The following is a 23,325-nucleotide window of genomic DNA, read 5'->3' as shown; positions in this document are numbered from 1 at the left end:
CTGACAGGAAGACCGTACATGGCGATAGCGTCATCTGGGATAACACCTTGCGGTGCTGGGCCTAACCCGGTGTGGTGATCGGAAAAACGAAGGAGTAGGGGTCGGTGAATGGTGGTCTCTAGATGAATGCGAGCGCCGATACTGGTACCCCAGGTCCGAGCAGCCGCTTCGTTCAATTCTTCTTCCTGATCGATGATGATTTTCTTAGGGGGAGCCATTTCTGGATCGTTTGCAAAGAGGGTAGAGCAGAGATGGGTTTTTCTGGGTTTAGAGTTTGAAGGAGTGTCTGATGAGATAGGGTGGCGGCGGTGCTTTTAAATAAAGAATTTTTGTGAGGGAAACGATGCGACAGAAACGTTTCAAAAATGAAGGGACGTGACCCTCATTAATGGCATCGTTTCAAGCGACCAACACGTTTTTCTAAGTCCCCTTCAATCAGTTGCATTTTAGCAGGCCTGATTTCGGGGCCTGGGGGGCAATGTTTGAGCCCAAAGGTAATTTTGGCAAAATCCTTTAGTGGGTCTGAGCCAGTGGGCCGATACCTGCGGCCCAAAAATGAGACTATACGGATTTGGGTTGTGGTGTTGCTCATCCCGTGTTTCATAAGGAGATACCATCCTTAATTGAGCGTTCGTGGGAGCGTGAAGGTATATTTGCAATTAATACATGCGTATCCTATTGCTTGCATCCAGCGATCGTATCTAGGATTTTCACAGAGGCAATTAATCCTTGCCTATATTCTAGCGACGATAGAAGAGGATAGTTATCACCCATAATAATATCAATGCTATCAAGAGTTTTGATTTGATTCAAGGCCAATAACTGTGGCCCAAGATATAGTATTCCTTTCCTATTAGGGAAGTGAATCTACAACAAGCCTATATATAGAGGCTAAACACGATACAAGAGGGACCCTTTTTTGGACCTTTAATCTCTCTGAGTAATCAATCCCAGCGATTGCAAAGCCTCTTCGGAGCAAACCCTAAACCTCGTTGAAACCCGGTGACCGCCCGCCAGTCCTAGTCTCCTCGCGAGCCGACTGTCAGCCTCACCAGATCAACCCGGCGACCGTACTTCCAGTCCCAGTCTCCCCAGGAACCGACTGCGAGCACAACCGCCATTGTTACTTCCAGCGAAGCAAGGGTAACGCCCTCGCAACCCAGCGAAGCTAGAGTCACGCTTTAGCAAACCCGTGTTCCTCTCCAACTTCCCAGTGATTGCTCTGCTCGGCTTTCAAGTTGAGTATCGATTTGGTGAACGCAAAGAGACCACATCCAAAGCCCTTACCCGCGTAAGGCAAAGAAGTCCTTCTCCGGAAGGCAAGAAAAGAACCCTGTGACAAGGTTGGTGCTCTCCTCGTCCACAGCGCTTGAAGAAGAAGTCAGGTCACGGGACTACCCCAACGACTGCACCCCGCGGTGCTGGCACGCCTGCGCAATCACTCGCTCAAAAGAGACTGTTTGCACACCAGCTGGTTTTGGAGCCAAAACACTTTCATTTATAAAAAGCATCAATGGTCTGTTGCAACTTTCGTAAAGGATATTGACTTCTAGTTTGAATTGATATGGTGAAAAGCTGGTAGAATTTGACTTGATTGATCACTTATAGTAATGTTATTTGACTTTAGCATTGATGTCTTGCACTCTTACATCTCAGAGTTAGCAGTAGTTATCAAATCAATTTTGTAGATGTGAAATTCTTATATCAAAGACCATCAAAAATCCAGATCTGGGAGAACGATAGACGGATTAACTCAGTCCTCCATGGAAGGGCGACGATCTGGAGACTTATAAGCAGGTTTTGGAGGATTCTGGAGACTCGCTAACCCAACAACATCCAAATTCGATCTGAGTTCGAAGTAGTTGCCGATCTTAATTTGGGTTGATAATTTTTGGTCTTCCGTCTCAACAAATATCTTGATCGCCAAAACTAACAGCGCGTATAATTCACTTGCTGTTAAAAGACCAAGTTGAGTGCCCACCTGGGTGGGCAGAAGAAGCTCCGACGGTAAAGTTACCAATTAGCTAGGTCCTTTTTTTCTTTTCTTTTCTTTTTTCTTTTTTTTTTGAAAAAGAATATAATTGGTGTACATACTATTTGCAGGAAAATTAACATGTCAAAATAATTGATTATTTAAGGCGTGCTTTTAAACCCTAAATTACGCTGCAAAAGTAGAGGTTTCCTAGCTTGGTTATTCATCTAACATTAGACCGCATTACAAACCCTAGCTAATTAAGGCTAGCTCTCTCACTGTGTAGCAGTCAATGTCAAATCTGAAGAAGAAGAAGGAGAAGGAGGAGGAGAGGTGGTCGAAAGGACTTCCAGAAGATATCTTGCAATTGATACCACAACGGCTTTGCATATCAGATTACAGAGTGTTTCGCCAAGTATGCCCTAATTGGCGAGCCGCTGTTGATAGGGGTATTGCCACCAAGACTTGCCCTCCTGCTCCTCAATTCCCATGGCTGTTGCACAAGTGTCTCTCTTCTCTAAATGGCTTCTACATCGAGCACCAATATTCCTTGGTAACGGATCCACGGTTTTTCAGATCAGCTTATTCTTGTTCGACTTCCCCAGATTGTGTTGGGTCAATTGGGGCGTGGCTTATCATAGCTGCTAAGGATCAATATCGCCACAATAACAACAACATCACTATTATCGACAACTTCTTGTTAAATCCAGTATCTTGGGCTCGAGTCATGCTCCCATCACAATCCACCATTAACCGGCCGGACAGCAGCCACACACTCTTCTTTAAGAAAGTTGTAGCCTCATCACCGCCAACAAGCCTGAAACAGCAGCAGCAGGACTTGATTGTGGCTGGCCTTGGGTGTGGAGTTTTGGCTGTTTGTAGGCCAACTGATACATCATGGACCGTCATTACGATCAGAAAAGGGCTCCTATTTAGAGATATAGAAATCATTGATGGGAAATTATATGCTGTAACAACTGTCAATGAACTTATGATATATGACATCCTCCCTGCACATGTCGATGTTTATAGGGACGAAAGGTTGGTAGTGCTTTCCAATGACCCGGTCCGTTTGGAATGGGGATGGGGAAGGGCATGGGTCCCTTACCTAGTGAAAGATTCTGCATCCAAGGAGTTGTTTATGATTATTCACAAGATTTCATTCAGCCAGAAGAAACGAGGATTATTCCGAGTGTTCAAGCGGGAGTTTGACACTGACGGTGGAGCACGGTGGGAGGAGGTTGTTGACCTTGGTGATCGAATATTGTTTCTGAGCGGGGCAAGTAATAAGTTCATCCATGACAAGACACTTGGAAAAAATTGCATCTATTTTGCTTTCAATGATGATGATTTTGGGGTGCATTCCTTGACCAATAGGACCATCAAACCTCTTGCTTTACCTGAGGGTTATACAAATAACATACACTGTGCTAACAATCGAACTCTTTGGTTCACACCTCATCCGTGGTAGCTGAGTTACTTTAAAAGTTTTTCACAAATTCATATCCGAAAAGTTTCTTGGTTAGTAAGTTTGTTAGCTCTAGCCTGTCTGTTCTGATACTGGGTTTCAAGTCTCTGGTCGTTTCTCTGAGTTTCGTATGGCTTAGCATTTTTTTATATGCTACTGTTATGATTTGAAGAATTAGGAGTTATGGTTTCTGTTTTAGGTGATCCGTAAAATCATTACCAAATTCTTGCAGATGGAGGCTTTCATTATGTCCCCTCTGCTCATATATCCTATATTTAATATTTCATTCAGCTTTCATTCATCAACGTTTTAAACCAAACCTTAATGTGGTGCATGTTTGAGGCGCATCTGATACTCTTGTGTTTCTATTACTGATGTGGTCGAAGCATGTTACTGCTTACGCCGTAAAATCTAACCTCAACCAGTTCAACAATGTTGGCTCTAAGTTTGTCATAACTGAGTGGTGAAGCCTACGTGCTTCAGCTACTGCTGCAACTCAGAATAGGACCAAGTTGGTAGCATCACCTAATTCATTAACAGGTAGTGTGGACAGGTGAGAATTATATTCCTGGCATTGTACAGTGACCGATTCATGGTGGCTGATCAACCTTATACCTTCTTGAATCCATTTCCGTATGCCTGAGTCATGCTCCCATCACAATCCTCCACCACTTCATGCACCCGAAGCTTAGTGGAAGTAGTAGCTCTTCAACACCGAAGCAGCATTATTTTGTGGCTAGCCTATAGAAAATTGTGGGGCTATCTGTAGGCTGACCGATACATCATGAACGGGGCTACTGATGGCATCGAAGCGCAAGATATAGAAATTTAGAAATAGTTGATGGAAACTTGTATGCTTTAACTAGGAAAATAAGGTCACAGCATGTAATAGTGTTTGACATTATAAGACATGGCAATGACATCGACGACATTAAGTTGATTAGGCTTTCCAAGCTCAGGGTCTCTTTCTTCCGTGATCTGGAATAGGAAGAAGCTTACCTAGCAAAAGACTACGTCAAAGGTGCTGTTTGGGATTATTTGCATATTCATCCCGCTTGCTGTGGGGAAAGTGAGACTGAAGGATTTTCAGAAAGTTGCAGCACATTGTCAACATTGGTGATCGGATATTGTTTTCGAGGAACTGTTTCCATGAGATACTGTAAAGAAACTGCATCTATTCTTCTCCGACATGGAGTCAATGACATGTTTAATTTAGGGGTGTTCCTTTGAAAACTAGGAGGATCATTCCTCCTGTTTTTCCTTTGCATCATTCATTTACCAACATGTCAGTGAAAGATTTTGGTTCTCAACCAACATGATGGCTTATTTACTTCATACATTTGGCATGTACATGAAAAATTCTGCTAAATTTTGATAAAACTATTTGTTAAAGCCAAGAAGTTGAACACAACATAACAGTTCTTTGTTCAGATACCCTTAAAAAGGCATAATTGGATCATAAAAGATTTGGATCCAATCCTAATTTAGAAGCATATGATTTTGCATGCAGCACCAAAAGGGAAACACTATCTAAGCATTTCATAAAAGAATCCATAGGACACAATTTAACAAGGATTTGCAAGTTCTGATAGAAAAAACAGTGTCAAGCCGACTTAAATTAACAAAAAAAGCAACCATGTTGCACCCAAAACATTTAGTGTAGCCACATCTCTTCCACTAGATCATATCGAAACCTAAAATTATCAGACATGTAATTCTAAGGTTCAAAGGGCAACCACAATCCTCCCAGCAACTTGGTCAAGATCCCGTCGACCGTTTGATGTGATTCTCCTCCCACTGTAACAACATCAGGACAAAACCTTGTTAACAAATGGTCACAAACTCTTAAGTGGGTAAAAAAAAAAATTCACTGAGACCCTACAACTTACCCCTTTGGGTCAATTTCAACGATCTTAACTTCAGCCAACTGCTGCAGAATATGTCGGGCAATAGCACCGCTACTCTCACAAAAATGTGGTGGACGACTTCCGTTCCTCTTGCTTCCACCATAGATCCTCTTGAAAGCACCAACACCAAGACCACCCCTGAGGTAGATCTTCCTCGCCATGGAAGCTGCATAACATCAAAGGTTACCGAGATTAATGACCAAAGATCTAATCACGTATTGAAAATTAGTATAGCGTAACACAGAGGCTCAACAAAGAAAGAATGCTCACCAGCCCTGATGTAATACCAGTCAGGATCATAGGGGGCAAGCTCCTTGAAAGTTGCAGTCTTGACAATGTCAGTCCAATGAGGAAGCTCAATCTGCTCAGGAATAAACAAGAAAATCGAAATCAGAAAATGTCACAAAATACTCAATAATCTTACTTCAATCACAATCTTGAAAATGAATATCGCACCAGAAATTGCACGGCATTTTTACTATATCACCTAAATACCAACCAATACTAATTGAAACTCCACCCCGACTGAAACAGCACCATATCATTACCAACCGTCTCAGTTACTGTGTACTCCATGATTTCACACTAATCCCCAATAAATTTCATATCTAAAACCTCATTTCAATACAATTAGCAACGAATCTTCTTCCATAGCATATACCTTATCCCCATTATTATTACCTTATCACACAGATTATACAATTTCAACTCGAAAAACAACAAAAAAATTTAGTAAAATGCAGAGCCAAAAGGTAAAACCAGTAAGTTCCACACACCAAAAGATTGCATCCACATAAGAAATCTGATACGAATCAGCTCGTTTTACAAATTACTAAAGAAGAAGCTGATTCTCAGTAAGGAAGTACCTTGCCGGATCTCTTCAGATGAGCGGCGTAATGCTTCACGAACTCGTGTGGTGACACGTCCTTCACAGTCTTCGCCGTCGCCATGGCTTCACTTTCAGAGAGAAGAAGCTTGCTCAGATTAGACGAAGGCTCTCTCTCTCTCTCTCTCTCTATCTCTAGGGTTTTGAGATTTGGCTTTCGCAAACAATATATAGCTGTGTGTTTGGGCCTTTTTATTTCGACCCGCCTGATGAGTTTGACCTATTATTATGGGCCTTTGGAAGGCCCAAGTTTTTTATTTTCTAGACTGACTGAAACGACGTCGTCAGGACGTTTAGATCTTCCTTTTACTCGAGCACTCTCTCACTCTGAAAATCCAATTCGGATTCGTCTCCATCAGCAAACCCTAAGGCTCTTCTCTGAGCTACAGCCATGGCGATGAAGCACCTGCTCACAGCGCTGGCCCGCCGCCGGTCGGTCAAGGCCCCGCCGGCGCTGACCCAAGCCGTCCGATCCAGCTCCACCTCACCCGCCGTCGCATCCTCCCTCTCAACCCCACCGCCCAGGCCTCCTCCGCCGACCGCCATGGTCTACGATCGCCTCGCCGAGGACGTCAAATCCAAGCTCCAGAGGCTCGAGAACCCCGACCTGAGGTTCCTCAAGTACGGGTCGCCCCACCCGACCCTGACGGATCACTCGCACATCCTCACCGCCCCGGAGACACGCGTCACCGTCCTCCCGAACGGTTTGAGAGTCGCGACGGAGTCGAACCTGGCCGCGAAGACCGCGACCGTCGGGGTCTGGATCGACTCGGGGTCGAGGTTCGAGAACGATGAGAACAACGGCACGGCGCATTTCCTGGAGCACATGATCTTCAAAGGGACGGAGAAGAGGACGGCGCTGGATCTGGAGGTGGAGGTGGAGAACATGGGAGGGCACTTGAATGCTTATACCTCTAGGGAGCAGACGACCTACTACGCCAAGGTGCTCGATAAGGACGTGCCCCAGGCATTGTCTATATTGGCTGATATCTTGCAGAACTCGAGGTTCGATGAGAACCGGATTAGCCGAGAGCGTGATGTGATTTTGAGGGAAATGGAGGAGGTAATTTGATATAAAAATTGAAACTTTAGGACTGGTTTTGTGGATTTTAGGGTATTACATAACTTGTGATTTTTGGTGTTATTCGAAGTGTTGGCTACTCTTGTAAAAATGAAGGAAAATGAAATTTAGGAAGTGCATTGTGTGAGTGTAGCTAGAAATTGTGTGTTAATGAGGATGCCTTACGAAATATTCAAGTGTTTGAGTGCGAAAAGGTTTTAACTTTATGGTGCTTGATATGTGCAATGATTTGGTAGACAGGTAACATAAGTGAAAGAGATTTTTCTGTTTGGCATTTGATAACAGCTTGAATAAAGAAGTGCTTTCATAGTGTTTTTACATGCAGACATATATGTGATGCTTAATTTGTTATTGCATCTTATAATTCGGTGTGCTTATACATTGTTTTGGTGTTGCAGGTTGAAAAGCAACCTGATGAAGTCGTTTTTGACCATCTACATGCAAGTGCATTCCAGTACTCTCCTTTGGCCAGAACTATACTTGGGCCTGCTGCAAACATTAAGACTATTTCCAAAGAGCATCTTCAGAATTATATTAAAACACACTACACTGCTCCCAGAATGGTAATTATAATTTAACTTAGTTTGTATTTCATTGTACAGTAAATCACAGAACTGGTGTGATTGTTTTCCTTTGTTGTTACTCCATGGTGAATTTAACAGATATATACCTAGTAATTTCATCAGTCAGTCATTGTTGCTAACCTTCCTTTTTGGTGATCTTCTATTTTTAGGTGATTGCTGCTTCAGGAGCTATTAAGCATGAAGACCTTGTTGGGCAAGTTAAGGGTTTGTTTACAAACTTATCAGCTGATCCAACGACAGCAAGTCAGTTGGTTGCAAAAGAACCTTCATTTTTCACCGGTTCTGAGGTGACGCATCTATTCTGCTTTTACTTATATCTTCTACTTGATGATTATACTTTCTCTAATCTATTTTCCTGTAACAGGTCAGAATTGTTGATGATGACTTGCCTTATGCAAACTTTGCTGTTGCATTCAGTGGAGCATCCTGGACAGATCCAGACTCTATTGCTCTAATGGTCATGCAAGCAATGTTGGGTTCATGGAGTAAAAGTGTCAATGGTGGAAAGCACATGGGGTGAGCTCTTTATGTGATTTGCTACGTTTTTTACTTGAATACTTGATATTGATTGGTATCAGTTCAACTGTCGGAAGAACATGCAATGATTAGTTTTGTCCATCTGTAAACAGTTCTGAGTTGACGCAGAGGGTTGCTATTAACGAAATAGCAGAAAGCATAATGGCTTTCAACACCAACTACAAGGACACTGGCTTATTCGGCGTTTTTGCAACTGCGAAGGTAAGGCTATTCATTTCAAATGTTTTTATTTTTGTCATTGATGTGGAGGATTAATGTTGGAATTTATGATAAGGAAATAGGTTTACACCAATGCACACTTGTATTTTAAATGTGTACCAGTATGCCCGAGTATTTTTTTATAATAATCCTGGGTCATAATTAAGAATGGTACAGTCTTTTGTTTTTGGATTAATGCCTGAGCAGTAGGCTATTATTTTCCTTTGGAAGGAGTTGATTTACTAAATTTTGGATCAAATTAGTTAGTAGGAGTAATGTTTTGTGATTCGGAATAGTGTGACTAAAAAGAAATGCAACAAGCTTTACAGATTTCAAGCAGTCATTTTAATCTATGTGTTCTTTTGATTTCAGCCGGAAGCTTTGGATGATTTGGCCTATGCAATAATGTATGAGATAACCAAGTTAGTTTATCGAGTTTCTGAAACTGATGTCATTCGTGCTCGCAATCAGGTAGCTACTACATTCCTGTTACTAAATTCTTACTTTCTAATTGTGTGTATGTATGCATTTTTGTACATACAAAACTTCCATAATTGTTTTACCCACTTGTTATTGACCATATCATGATGTTTACTGGCACTTGACCTTTTTTCATTTTTTGGTAGTTAAAATCTTCTCTCCTTCTTCACTTGGATGGGACAAGTCCTGTAGCTGAAGATATTGGGCGCCAGGTACATTTCCTTTTCATATGGAAACAATGATAACAGTTGGGTTGCATCCAGTATTAAGATCATTAGTATAAGTTGACCAGCTGACAGGAGCCTTATTGGTAAAGGGCTTATTGATCATTAAAATTTGCCAGTAAAAGATGTAATTGTCGTAGTTGAAGAACTGGTGTTATATATATTGAAAAAGAAGTTGATTCTGCATGGTTGCTTATACTGATTCCTTTGATTCACACCAATGCAGCTACTCACATATGGTCGAAGAATCCCATTGCCCGAGTTGTTTGCTAGAATTGATGCTGTTGATGCAAGCACCGTCAAACGGGTTGCAAACCGGTTTATCTATGACAGGGTAAGACTACAATCTGCGATAACTGTTGTGTGTAGTAAGTTCTTTTTATAGAGAGTGAATCATGTATATCAATCTGAATGCTCAAAACTTCTTTTTTGTTCACTATCCACAGGATATTGCAATTGTTGCCATGGGTCCTGTTCAGAAATTGCCCGACTACAACTGGTTCAGACGCAGGACATACTGGAACAGATACTAGATGTTCTTCTGTGCGTTAATTATTTCATCATCATCGACTTTCATGATCGATTTGATCTTGGAATATTTTATTGCTTATTGTCGCCTTTGGGGAGAGCTTTAAGGCCCGTGTATTTTTTGTTCCCATAAATATGTTATAGGTTCTCTCTATTTTGTTACATGGCATTTTCAAAAATAAGCATGCTACAAGTCTACAAATGTGAATGTGATTTGCTAGACATTTGAACTATTCAAATGGGCACAGGCAATTTGTCTATACTCCGACCTTTTTTTTTCTTTTCCCTTTTTTTGTTTGATCTTCTGTTGTTCAAGCTCTTTCATCACCAATTTCTAGTTTAAAATTAAAGAATCATTATTCTTAGCTCCGTTCCGATGATAAATTAATGCCTTAGCATTGTTAATTATGTACTCGTCCAAATTGGTTTTCATGTATAGTAATTATCATTCAAGAATAAGTTTCGGAGTTGCTGCAAGCCGAATTAGGCCTGGTAACCTGATTATTGTTAACGGGGCTCCGAAGTAATGAGAGGTTTGAAAGAACTAATAAGCTCATTATGGACAGGTCCCTATTTTGCACTAGTTTTTGCAGTTTCTTGTATGCAAAGCACTTGCCATCTGTTCAAATGGACATATCTCAAATGTCTTGGATGGGTCATGGAAACTTTCAGTTTTCAACAAAAATGAATTTGCCTAATTTCTAAGCTTTAAATTGGACCAAATGTGTGACAAAATCCATTACAAAGGGTTTTGGACTTTTGGCTCAGATCGGACCAAACACAAAGCGGGTGTTAAGACACAATTTTGATGAAAATGAAGTCTTTAAGGTTCATAAGAACTTGTAAAATCTCATAAATTGATATCTAGGCTTGAGCTCAAAATCTCCTACGTGTGAGTGTCATTAGTCAATTTAGATGGTTACATTTCGGGGTATTGAGCAAATTCCCAATGTCTAAGACATGTTTCAATGGTCTTATATTAATGGGATAATGACCACTTACCCATAGAATATCAAATACAACCTCATACACTCCACCAACTTATTTTCAACCCCACTCACACAAAAGTTTTCTCTTTTTCTCCCAACTATTCCTTTCACTTAATATTTATCCCATTAATACCCCTTTCTATAGCTTTTACTATTCTTTTGTTTCCTTTTTTTTTTATGAAACGTGGTGGGCCCATCTTGAATTTATTTGTCTAAATATAATTGCAGCAGAATTGTATCCTCCATTCGACGGTAAACAGTAAATTTTACTATTCATAATTTCGATCGTTGATTGACTTGAATTAGTTGCAGTCTGTAAAAATACTAGCAAAGAATTGAAAAAAGAAAGAGAAAAATTGAAAAAGCTGAAAGACTATAGAGATAGTCTTAACAAAGAAACTCCCAACTATTGGGATATCATTTATAGACTCCAAACTAGGATCTATAAATTAGAAGAAGATATTGATAATCTTTTATATGTTCTAGAGATAGAACAAAAACCACTTGATTATTTGAGCATTGGTTAGATCCGCAATCGCTGGTATCAGAGCTTGTAAAAATAGCTCAAGGAGAACCCCTCCTTAATGGGGACAATGTCAGAATTATTATTAGAGAAGATAAATTCTCTACTAAAATCTTCTGATGAGAAATATCAGAAGCTGTTACTAGAAGTATCTAGATGTCAAATACATCTAGAAAAACTACCTACTATAATCCACCAATTGGAAAGCTTGGAAAACAAACTGGATTATATTAAGGAACTTCCAAAAACGGAAGAAGAAAAGCTGACAGTCGTCAGTAGAAAAATCAATGAACAGCAAAAAACGCTGGATTCTATGACAAAAATACTGAAGGACAAGAAAGTGCCTACAGTAAAAAAGAAGACTAATGGATTCAAACCATTAGAGAAACCAGACACAAATCGTGTTCCTAACATGATTTTTCTGGAACCATCTACTAGTCAGACTAGTATCCGGTATGAAAACCCGGAAAAAAAAGAGAAATGAAGATGTTAAGTATCTTTGGAAAAAAGAAAGGAGTACAACTCCTAAATGCTGAAGAATTTGAGTTCAATGAGATTGAACAAGAAGTGAAAAATTCCTCAATTCCAAAGTTAGATTTTAAACAGATCTACAAAAGAGGAAAATTTGATTTAATGGATAGCCATTATTTCAAACTACTAGAGATTACAACCCCAGCAACAGCAGGTGGAGAGACTGATCTTCTACTGATCACTCCAGCAGAAGTTGCCAGAGCACAAGCAAAAAAATATCAATTTATGCATATTGGAGCAGTCCAAGTAGGCATAAATCTGCTTGCTCGTGAAGGTATAAACTGTTCAGTCCTATGTGTTCTACAGGACAACAGGTTAACAGACTTCCAAGCTAGTCTGTTGGGAACACTCGAAGCATCCTTATGCGATCAAGTAGCTTATTTCAACTGCTTCCCCAACTTCACCACCAGCTTGAAAGATGCAGCTCACTGTCTCAGACTGAGAGTCAAGACAGATGGCATATCCATGAAAGAAGATATGCAAGAACTCGCAATAGTATACAGGATATACTATAAATTGATGAGTACCACAGTAGCCCCTAAGACAAGGATTACAAATATCTCAGGTCTTACTACTGGATTCCTCACCAATCAAAAGAACCATTCACAGCAGATCCACAAAGTTACTTGGAATGAAGTAACATTTCCTATTGAATGGAAATTATCCGGTCCAAGAAAGCAACCGGAAAGAGCAAAAGCAAAAATCTACGAGAGTAGAAGAACTGGAGAAATCAGCCTCAACTTCGACAATCACAGGAAAAGTGATGCCTGTCCTGAGAACCTCAGGATAAACAGCAGTCTTCTGAGAAGAAGCTACAGCACTAGAGAAACTAGTGTCAGTGGTACAAAACCTACTATTGAAGAACCAATATCAGAAGAAGATCTAGAAGCTGATCTAAACAGACCAGTCCAAATGCTCAGAGCTGAGAGGCTCTATGATCTTTATGAAGAAGCTGAGAATTGTGAAAATCCTGAACGATTAGAAAAACTAATCGAAGAAATGAAAGAATTTAAATTCAGAAAGACAAGAAAAGTCTTTCCTTATCAAGATATTGAAATGGAAGAAGGAGAAAGCTCCAGAACTTTCATTAGCAGAGAAAAAGGGAAACTAAAACTCTCAGTTCAGAAAGCCCCCACGGGTAAAAAAGGGGAAAGAAATTCCCAAAGATTTGTCCCAGAGGACAATCTGCCAAGAGTTCCTATCACAAACTATGGCATCTGGTTAAATCTAGACAAGAGTCTAGACAAAAGAAAAACCATTGACCAATGGGTAGACAGCCTGATGATGGCTTCTGCACTTACCCTTGGCAAATTTGAAGCACCAGATTTGCAGGTGTACTATGAAACTACTCTCACTGGAGTGGCAAAAAAGTACTACCTATCTTTCAAAGAGACTGCCAGAGGAAGAGACTGGCTTGAGGAAATCAAAAATTCAAAATCTCCGTATGATTTTGCAGTACCCCTGTATGATCAGTTCTGTGGAGATCTCTCAAATCTGAGTGAGAAAGCCAAAGAAACGGCAAAATCGAATATCTATGCCCTCAAAATCTGCGACATGAGATATTTCGAAAAATACCTGAATGAATTTCAAGAATATTACTGTACAATTGGTGAACTAGAAAATACTGATCTAGTTAATCTGTTGCACAGAAAGCTCCCTGAACCATGGAGGACAGCTGTGAGAGAAAGCATAGCTGAAAAACCAATTGAAAGATTTTCAGTTGGAGGAATTGCAGACAGAATCCGGCAATTACTGAAGGAGCAATGCAAAGCCAATCTTAGAGCTAAGATGGCCAAAAAGCAACTCAAAGGAGTTGAAAATTTCTGTTATGGAATACTGGATATGCCCACAAACTGGGGATGTCATGAATCCAAATTCCACAGAAAAAAGAAAGAAAAATATTTCTCTAAAAAATTCAAAAAGAGTAATCAGAAGAAAAATTGGAAATTCAAGAGAAGTTCCAATTACAAGAAGCGACATGATGAAGATCCAAAAAAGAAATTCTTCAAGAAAAAGAAGAATATTCATCAACATAAACAACCAAGCAAGAAAGCTTGCAGATGTTGGTTATGTAAAGCTGAAGGGCACTATGCCAATGAATGCCCAGAAAAGGAAAAGATCTACTAAGGCTCTCTTTGAAGAATACGAGCAAATAGTAGAAGTAGCAAACATGAAAGGCTACGAAATAGCCTATTCTGATGATGAAGATCATGACAGGTCAGTCTACTCTGCCTGGTCTGAAGAAGAAAAATCATCAGAGGAGTCTGAGATAGATTCTGAAGTAGAGTACTTCGAATCCAGACAAATGAATGTTTTGAAAATCAAAAACTGGGAAGAAAGCAAGACAGAATCCTTCATGTCTTCTTACCAGGTGAACCCTGGTACATTCGTTTGTGACTACTGCTTTTGTCACGAAAAGAATGGTTTCCCTATGTTCTGCGAAGAGTCTAAGAAGACTTATCACAAAGAATGCTTCATAGCTGAAGCAAGAAGAAAAACCAAGAATGGTCTTGTTAGCCGGTTGGTTGAGCAAGAATATGAAAAATATTTTGCTGAGAAAAATGCGAAAAAAGTTGAAACTCTGTTCCAGGAAACCATGGACCCATCTTCCTCAGAAATAAAGGAAGAAATCATCGGTAACAAAAACATCGATGAAGATATTGAACTGGTTGAAATACCAGAAAATGTTGAACTGGTAAAACCACCAGAAGTTGTTCATCTCTTAGAACGACAAGAGGTTACTGACACATGGGATCTACTTGGCCAACCATCGGGCAAGTTTGATTATAAAGTCAGATATGACCCTCCGTCATGGTTCAGTAATCCAGACAGCAAAGAGATAACTCCTACAGACTGGGATGATAATACAAAACCTTCTAGTTTTGATAAATCACCCAATCAGGAAAATGTTCCAGAAGAATGTAAACCATTCATTCCAAAGGAACAAGCTCAAGAAAATGAGCTTCATCAGTCAAAAGTCGTCTCTACAAGTAGATACAGCAACTACATAGAGATTGGACTAAAATTCCCTGATCACAGAAAATATCATCTACATGCATTTGTAGATAATGGATCGGGATTTACTGTTGCAAAGAGATTTGCAATTCCAGATGAACTCTGGAAAGAAGACAAGAAAAAGTCAGCTACTGGTGTCACATTTGATGGAAGCCATCTCACCATGAAGAAAGTAGCAAAAAATGTTCATATCACCATTGGTGGAGGAACATTCACCATCCAGAATGTTTGGCAATCTGAAGGCCAAGGATCTGATTTCTTGTTGGGAAATGATTTTATTCTCCAACAACGATTCATCAGGATGAGGAAGCAATAGGCTTCAGAAAAGGAGATCGGGTGTTTTGGGCAGACCGACTCACACATGCATTCAGTGTGGTAGGTCCCGGTTTTACTACTCACTATCAGAGATCGCAACCGAATAGTGGTGATCTTACCCCTTACAAACCCAAATTTGAGCCCATACTCCAAATCAAACAACAAGAAGAATTGCTTGTTGAAGAATCTGCAGAAGAAGAAGAAACTAGTGAAGATGAAGAAGATAGTTTCATCCATGAGCATAATCTCAAGCACTTTCAGAATAAGCTTGAGTCTCAGCAAATTCCCACTCTTGAAAAAATCAAGAAACTACTAGAGCAGAATGTAGATACAAATCCTCAGAAGTTCTGGGAAAAAGACCCAGTGGTCTGTGAATTAAGATTGCATGACATGAACGCTATCTGCCATGTCAAAGCCATTCCTCAGTACAAAGAGGAAGATAAAAAAGAATTCAGAAGTGATATCGAAGATCTCCTGAAAAAGAGATTAATTCAACCTTCAACTAGCCCTCATCATGCTCCAGCATTCTACGTGAGAAATCATGCAGAGAAACTACGAGGAAAAGCTAGAATGGTTATTGACTACAGAGATGTCAATAAAAAGACTGTCAAAGACGGATAGCAGATCGCTCAAGTAAGAGTACTGATCAACCAGCTCAGAGGAGCCAAAGTCTTTTCGAAATTCGATGCAAAGTCGGGTTTCTGGCAGGTCAAGATGCATCCTGAGAGTGTACCTCTCACTGCATTTGGGACACCACAAGGTCATTACGAATGGCTGGTAATGCCTTTTGGTCTAAAGCAAGCTCCCTCAATCTTCCAAAGAAAGATGGACAACATCTTCAAGCATGTAGCGGAGTTCTGTGTTGTCTACATAGATGACATCCTGGTATTCTCCAAAACCAGAGAATAACACATGAAACACCTCCATGAGGTAGTAAAGCTAATAGTTCAGCATGGAATTATCCTAGGCGAGAAGAAAATCTTCTTTATCCTTGATGAAGTTGATTTCCTAGGGATAAATATCAAGAATGGAGTCATAAAGCTCCAACCTCACATCCTTGAGAAGATCTGGAAGTTTCCAGATAAAATCCCTGATGCTAAGAGTCTAGAGAGATTCCTTGGTGTCATAAATTATGGGAGAGATTTCATCCCTAAAATCTCAGGGTTAACAGCAATGTTATCTCCTAAGACAAGTTCCAAAAGAAAATGGAACTTCACAGAAGATGATGAAAAGATCGTGAAGCAGATAAAAAATCTCTGCAAAAACCTCCCTCCTCTGCAACAACCAGAAGAGAACGATGAAATTATCCTCCAGACAGATGCGAGTGATAATTACTGGTCCGGTGTTGTTCTAGCTAGAGCGCCTGGAACTAACATTGAAAAAATCTGCAAATTTTGTAGTGGCAAGTTCAGCCCTGCAGAACTAAATTATCCCACAGGGGAAAAAGAAATCTTGGCTGTCAAGAAAACAATTTTACAGTCTCCAGCTTATCTTGGAAAACCCTTTACTGTCCGCACCGATTGTGCCAGAGTAAAGAATTTCAAAAATTTCAAACTTGATAAAGCTGCTGATAGAGGAAGATTAGCAAACTGGCAATTATTTCTTAACCAATATGATTATAATGTTGAATTAATTGCAGGAAACAAGAATTATCTTCCAGACGCATTGACAAGGGAAATGGCAATGTTCAGCCAAAAAGAAGACGACGAATGTCGTAATCCCAGAAGCAGAAGAACAGGGAAAGAACATGAACCTGAAGAAGAGCCCATAGAAACCAAAGAAAAAATCCTTAAAAGGTTTCTGCTAAGTCCAAAAGGCTTGGCCTCAACTGATCAATCTCAGGGTAAAAGATTGGCTAGCCCGTCTCAAACGACAGACGGTAAAGGCTCATCAAGACAGTTGATGGCTGCTGCTTTGCCAAAAAGCAGACCAACTCCAACTGGAGTCATAAATGTTTTTAATTATGAATTAAGAACTTTTGATACTCCTGTGTTCAGAACTGGCAGGAGACTAGCTTATCACCAGAAGGCAATCCTGGATAATCTTTTATTTGCCTTTCAAGAAAGAAGCAGTGGTCTGATGTTCCCAGCTCTCTTTGCCTTAGCTGAAGAACTCTACGAAAATGGTAGACCACAATTTGAAGAAAGTCATATGCAGCAGAGTGCTGTAAGAAAAGAAAAAATTTCCTTCCTTGAAAGTCCAGAAAGTGCTAGGGTTCCTATCATGGCACTAAATGAATCAGACTGGCATGAATTCCATAGTCTGATAGGAAGACATAATCCAGAAGACCTAGTTCCTCCAACTCTCTTTATTGTTTCAGGACCTTATGTTGGAAGATACCTGGTTAATGTTCAGAGTGAACATCCTCAAGAACACAAGCTCTGGCTTGTTGAAAATGGTTTTGTCCATAATCTATGGACCAAAACAAATGATGATCTCAAAGGTTTGCCGCCTATCATTGTCAACACAGTCAAAAATATAAGAAAGAATGACTGTATACTTCGTCTGAAGTTCAGATCCACTCCTCCAGAATGGATACAGAAGGCAAACGGTGAAGTTGAATATATTCCTCCATATCATTATGTGAGAATCATTCAAAGGAAATATCTTCAACCAGCCTGTGTAGGGTACAATGGCCAGCCAAACTCAAGCATTCCATGGATGAAGGCCATGACTCTAGAATATATCAAGAAGATCATCTCTGAAGATATCCATAATACCTTCCTGGCAGCAGGAGAAAAAATTATTATCACTGCTTACGATCATCCTGACGTAGTCAGCAGTGACCTATTCCTATCTCTTACCAGAAAGGAAATAGACTCGACACTGGCATGCTTACGATGGGTGGAAAAGCTTGAAACAGACAACCACTACAAGATGTATGTTGATATAGATGTCGAAGACAATGCAACAACTGTTCGAATGGCCCAAGCAGATAACGACTCGTTTGTCCTTGGTCACAATTCAGAAACTGACGAGAACATGTGAAGCAGCAGGTGCAGAAAACACCGAAAGTTCTTTTGGACCTTTTCCAAAAGCAACTTTTGCTTTTCAAAAAGCAGGTGAAAAACATTTCACCTAAAAGGAATCTGCTTTTCCTCGGCCGACCTCCACCAGCAGGAGCACTAAGGAAAGCAGAAAATCACGGAGTCGTGTTGTACATTTGGTAGTTTTGAATTGTAATTAGAGTTCCGCTCCCTATATAAGGAGCTTTAGCTTCTCTTAGAAGGCATTCGAAGAGAGGAGAGCATCAGTTCATACTAGTTTTAAGAAGTAGCAGAGTTTTTTTTTTCCCATCTGTGTGAAGAAGTGTGCTTTCATTTCAAGTAAGTACTGTAATCATTCTTATGGATAGCTAAACAGCTTTTAGCTATTTACCTGAGAATGAGGCTCTGAATTCCTAGCTTGTAATTATGTTTATATGAATAATTTCAGTGTGTTCACCCACTTCATCAAATTTTTAATATTAGCAAGTTAAGTTCTGTGATGTTTCTTTTATCTTAATTGTGTTCAGCCAGTATCTTAGACTTTCTTTTAAAAGTTCAGAATTCCTGGTTTTTAGAAAAAACGTGCCACAGCTTAGGATAGAAACAAGCAGCAGTGATTCCGCCTGTTAAAGTAACCGTTAGGTGAAAATTTTGGGCATGTTGAAGGCTAGTTTTGTTTTTCTCAGAAGTTGGAACAGGTTTTTCTAAGAAAAAGTGAGTTTTGGACCCAAAAGTCAGCATAGGATACACTAGGCACTACTTTAGAAAGGACTACCCTTATGAGTCTTTTCACCTAAAAGTTGTGTAAATGGGCAAAATACAAGGATGTTGGATTGATTGGGCAAAATACCTTGAGTTTTTGGGCAAACGGGCACAACCCCTATATTAATCTTAGAAACCTCTTCTTTTTCTTCTTTTTAAATTGCCTTTTGAGTCCTGCTTCACATTTGTAATTATTTAAAATCCACTCAAGGGTTGAAGCATGTTTCAGCTGTCTAACATGAACCTCAAAAACCTTATTTTCCAATAAAATTGTGTTTTGACTCTCACTTCAAATTTGGATATCACAATTTTTAGGCCAAATTTCACTATTTAAAAAAAAAAAAGTTTTCATTTTTAACTGCTTATAATGATGTTATAACATCAAAATAACCTTTACAATATCGTAAAATTCAGATACTTTACAATATTTATGTGGATCCAACTCAAAACTTTAATGAATCATGGAAGCAAGAAACTAATGCCAATCACCGATTATTCATTGTGGAAGGCCAGGAATGATCTGACTTTGAGTTTTAGGAACCTTTTGTTTGTTCCTTCAAAAGTGGTAAGTGTTGCGGCAAGAGTTTGGAAGAATTATACTGCTTATCACTCTTCTCCTGCAAAAAGACCTTCTCCACATATAATTAAATGGCTTCCACCCAAAGATGGCTCTTTAAAACTTAATTTTGATGGTTCTGTTATTTTGAATACAAGTGCAGCTGCAGGTTTTGTTTTTCGAGACTCAACTGAAGAACCTATCTTTGCAGCCAGTAATAGATTTGGTATTCAGGATGTTCTCTTAGCGGAGGCTTTAGCTTTACGAGGGGGATTACATGCAGCTTGGCTAGTTGGCTTCATGGTTTTACATATATTAAAATTAAGGGGGATTCTAAGTTACTTCTAGACAATGTTGCAGGAATAAGTCAGACTCCTTGGAGAATTAATCATGTGGTACAAGACGCAAGTCTTACTCAGGTGTCATCCTTCCATCATACTAAGAGAGAGACAAATTTCTTGGCGGATGCCATTGCCAAAACTGGTCACGATACTCAAGCTTAAAGTTGGTTCCGACTTTGAGGTGCTTGTCAGGCCTTTCTTTGAGATAATTTGGGTGTTGGTTGTTGCAGAGGTTTTAACTTGTAGTTTTTCTTCTTTACTTTCAGAAAAAAAAAAAAAAAAAGGTTAAAATTTTAATGCCTTGTGCATGTCATTTAGTAGTTAAATTTTTATTTTTTGAGAAATTGAGTGAATTTCCGATAGTTGAGATATTTCATTGTTGTTATACAAATCTCATTTCTCAACGAAATTGCCTTTTAACTCTGTCTTCAAATTTGATCATATTTGATATACTAATATTTGATATACACTTGCAAGAAATACATACTTTCACCCAAAAAGAAAATGGATCAAGAACACATTATCAAACAAACAAAAAAACAGATGGATAATAGTGAAAATGCAAGGACCCACACTAGCAGTTCACATCACACCAGGCCACCAGCTTAGCATTGCAGTTGGAGTTGGAGTTGGAGTTGGAGGGAAAGCAACCCACAAATGGCACGCAAAAATCACAATGTCCATCTCTCTCTCTCCCTCTCTCTCTCTCTCCATATTCCGCGTGTGTTGTTCGCGGTTAGTTAAGAGAGGGTGGATAATATAATTGACCATTTTTATTATGTCACAACTCACAAACGACTCTCTCTCTCTCTCTGTGGCATTGGAACTTTGGAAGTATCGCAAAACAAACAGACGCTCTACACATTTCTTCCCTCAACTATAATAAAACACAACATTTAACACCACCCTTATTCCCTTTGGGCTTCTCAGATTTCTCAGACCAACACCAAAGCGCTCTCTTGGATCTCATCGCCCCTCGTCCCCACCCCTACAAATCCACCCCATTAATCCCCCATTTCAATTTCAGATCCCATCCCCTAAAACACTTCGCACCCATCTCTCCTCATTCTTGTGTTTACCTCCAAAATGGCTTCTTTCACTGCCCCTTGTCCCAAACCTTGTTCTGCCCCAATTGTTCGGCTTGCTGCGTCACAGAGCTCACAGCCCCAGCAGCAGCTCCTTTCCTTCCACAACTGTCTCAATCGGTCTTCCTTGCTCCAATCTTCTGGCCTCCAGGTTTGGTTGATTCTCCACTCTCTGGTGATTAGTATGGTTCTGTTGGGTTTTAGTTGATTAGTGTTGTTTTGTTTTTAAGTGAGAGAAATGGGTTTCTGTATACATGAACATTGTACTGGAGGAAACGCTGAGATTAGTGTTGCGGGTACCAGCTTTGAACAAATTATTTGGTGAAAATTTTGAGTCTTTAGTAAGAATTCTGAGTAAGCTGAACCCAGTTTAATTTTGGGTATGCATAGGATTTCATATAGTTTGATAGTCATGGTTAAGATTTTTGAATGAGCAGAACCCAATATTGTTTCACCTCAAGACACTGTCTTTAGATGTACACCAGCAAGCTGAGACCAATAAAGATTGCAACTTTTATTTGTCAATAGCTTTGAATTGAAAAAGTGATGATTTGATGAATGATAGTCTAGTTTTTGCAGTGGAACTTTGTTATTTTTTGACTGTATTTTTATGAAAATATGGGTGATGTGTGCAGAGCAACATCAAGAAGCAATCTGGTGCTTGGAAGGTGCAGGCACTCAGTAAGGTAGATTATTTACTATAAGTTCAGTGTGTGGATTTAGTGGGAACTTTACTCATCTACGGAGATAAATTACGTTTTGAATTGAAGTTTCTTTCTTTTTTTGCTCCAATTTTTGAATTGAAGGTCACTACTGAGAAACCTTCAAATTCTGCTCCCATAAATAACACCAAGTCTGAAGATGAGTCTGCTGAAAAGGTTTCGAACAATATTCCAGATTCATCATCAATCTCAGCATTCATGGCCCAAGTATCAGACCTTATCAAGTAAGTTGCAGCGGCTTTCATATGTATGCCTATATTTGTCTTCTTAAGTTACCAGCAACTATGCATCAGACACTAAACATTTTTGATATGCTGGCATCATTTTCATGAGCAGGTTAGTGGATTCAAGAGATATTGTGGAGCTGCAAATGAAGCAACTAGATCTAGAGCTCGTAATAAGAAAGAAGGAAGCCTTGGAGAAGCCAGCACCACAAGCTCCAGTTGCTTCGGCACCACCACCTTATCCTTATCCTATGCAATATGGTCCACCACCACCTGCCCCAGCAGCTGCTCCTGCTCCAGCAAGCCCAGCTCCAGCAGCATCAGCACCTGCATTACCTGCCCCTGCAAAGCCAGCTGCATCAGCTCACCCACCGCTGAAATGCCCCATGGCTGGAACCTTTTACCGTTCTCCTGCACCTGGCGAACCACCTTTTGTCAAGGCAAGTCTTATCTCTTAGAGCTTGAGTTCTAGGAGCTATAGCAAGACATGATCACTTATGTTATGTGCATATGTCTGTTATATAAACAACTAGAGATATAAACTTATGTTTGGGTGCTTATGTTTTCTTCAGATTACACGTACATTTACTGTTAATATATGGTCAGTTCCCCTCATATCTTTACTCAAATAAATGTTCAGGTAGGAGATAAAGTGCAGAAAGGTCAAGTCATTTGCATCATTGAGGCCATGAAGTTGATGAATGAAATTGAGGTATGGCTTTACATTACTCACGGCTATGTTGTGCTATGAATTGGCTTTACTTTCATTTGGTATAGTACAGCATTCTAAATTATTTATTGTCCTCTCTTTCAGGCTGATCAATCTGGAACCATAGTTGAGGTACTTGCTGAGGATACAAAACCAGTGAGCGTAGACACGGTAAATATCCTACCTCTCTCCCTCGCTCTTTGGCACACACAGCCCGCATTCACATACTCTGTAATGATTATTTTATCTGAGCGGTATGTTTTCCTTTGTGCAGCCTCTTTTTGTCATAGCACCCTGAGCAACTGGGAAGAATTTTGTATAAGCTTTATGGTGAAGAACACTGTTTGAAGATGCTTGATTCTCGACGGACTTTTTGATACTATTTATGCTCCCTTGTAACTTAAATTTGAATAATGGTGTTGTTTCGATTCTGGTGGAAATCGTCGTTATTCACATTTTTAGAGTTTTAGGATAGGGCATGGTGCTCAGTGAAGTTAGGCAATGGATTATCTCAAAACACAATATTTGTGCCTCCTTAAGGAGGTGCTAGAAAGTATGCTATGAGACTTTTTCTTCACTTTGCTAGTGTTAATATACTTTGCTATTGTTAAACCTTGAGTTGATGTGTTGATTTGATTCTGCCTCGCCGAACCTCGGTCTGCAAAACATGCTTAAACACAGAATAAATGCCTACATTCTAA

At 39.8% G+C, this 23,325-nt stretch overlaps 4 protein-coding genes across 6 annotated transcripts; 3 read left to right on the top strand and 1 right to left on the bottom strand.

The window, feature by feature from the left end:
- The first annotated feature begins 2,264 nt into the window (after positions 1-2,264).
- LOC112185153 (putative F-box protein At5g66830) lies at positions 2,265-3,443 on the top strand. The gene has a single exon (XM_024323361.1). It carries the CDS (start codon positions 2,265-2,267, stop codon positions 3,441-3,443), a length of 1,179 nt encoding a protein of 392 aa, XP_024179129.1.
- Positions 3,444-4,938: 1,495 nt separating this feature from the next.
- On the bottom strand, positions 4,939-6,382 carry LOC112188508 (40S ribosomal protein S19-3). The gene is made up of 4 exons (XM_024327633.2): positions 6,214-6,382; positions 5,618-5,708; positions 5,330-5,513; positions 4,939-5,237 (listed from the first exon to the last, which is right to left on the bottom strand). Exons 1-4 carry the CDS (start codon positions 6,295-6,297, stop codon positions 5,165-5,167), a joined length of 432 nt encoding a protein of 143 aa, XP_024183401.1. The 5' UTR covers positions 6,298-6,382; the 3' UTR covers positions 4,939-5,164.
- Positions 6,383-6,550: 168 nt separating this feature from the next.
- LOC112188177 (probable mitochondrial-processing peptidase subunit beta, mitochondrial) lies at positions 6,551-10,127 on the top strand. Of its 2 annotated transcripts, none has more exons than XM_024327241.2 (9): positions 6,551-7,296; positions 7,713-7,877; positions 8,048-8,185; positions 8,263-8,414; positions 8,528-8,636; positions 9,006-9,104; positions 9,260-9,325; positions 9,564-9,678; positions 9,787-10,127. In XM_024327241.2, the coding sequence occupies exons 1-9, from the start codon at positions 6,625-6,627 to the stop codon at positions 9,996-9,998; spliced, it is 1,728 nt and encodes a 575-aa protein (XP_024183009.1). In that variant the 5' UTR covers positions 6,551-6,624; the 3' UTR covers positions 9,999-10,127. The 2 variants fall into 2 exon arrangements, with proteins under 2 accessions (XP_024183009.1, XP_024183008.1); XM_024327240.2 differs by having other exon boundaries at positions 9,564-9,671; positions 9,784-10,019.
- Positions 10,128-20,669: 10,542 nt separating this feature from the next.
- Positions 20,670-23,236, top strand: LOC112189992 (biotin carboxyl carrier protein of acetyl-CoA carboxylase 2, chloroplastic). 2 transcript variants are annotated; one of them, XM_024329405.2, is made up of 7 exons: positions 20,670-21,120; positions 21,605-21,655; positions 21,740-21,915; positions 22,028-22,355; positions 22,556-22,627; positions 22,730-22,795; positions 22,899-23,236. In XM_024329405.2, the coding sequence occupies exons 1-7, from the start codon at positions 20,971-20,973 to the stop codon at positions 22,920-22,922; spliced, it is 867 nt and encodes a 288-aa protein (XP_024185173.1). In that variant the 5' UTR covers positions 20,670-20,970; the 3' UTR covers positions 22,923-23,236. The 2 variants fall into 2 exon arrangements, with proteins under 2 accessions (XP_024185173.1, XP_024185174.1); XM_024329406.2 differs by having other exon boundaries at positions 20,673-21,120; positions 21,776-21,915.
- Positions 23,237-23,325: the final 89 nt, after the last annotated feature.

Source organism: Rosa chinensis, chromosome 2 (genome assembly GCF_002994745.2).
Source record: "Rosa chinensis cultivar Old Blush chromosome 2, RchiOBHm-V2, whole genome shotgun sequence".
In the NCBI taxonomy this organism is placed as follows: Eukaryota; Viridiplantae; Streptophyta; class Magnoliopsida; order Rosales; family Rosaceae; genus Rosa; species Rosa chinensis.
This window is presented reverse-complemented; position numbering and strand designations above follow the sequence as displayed.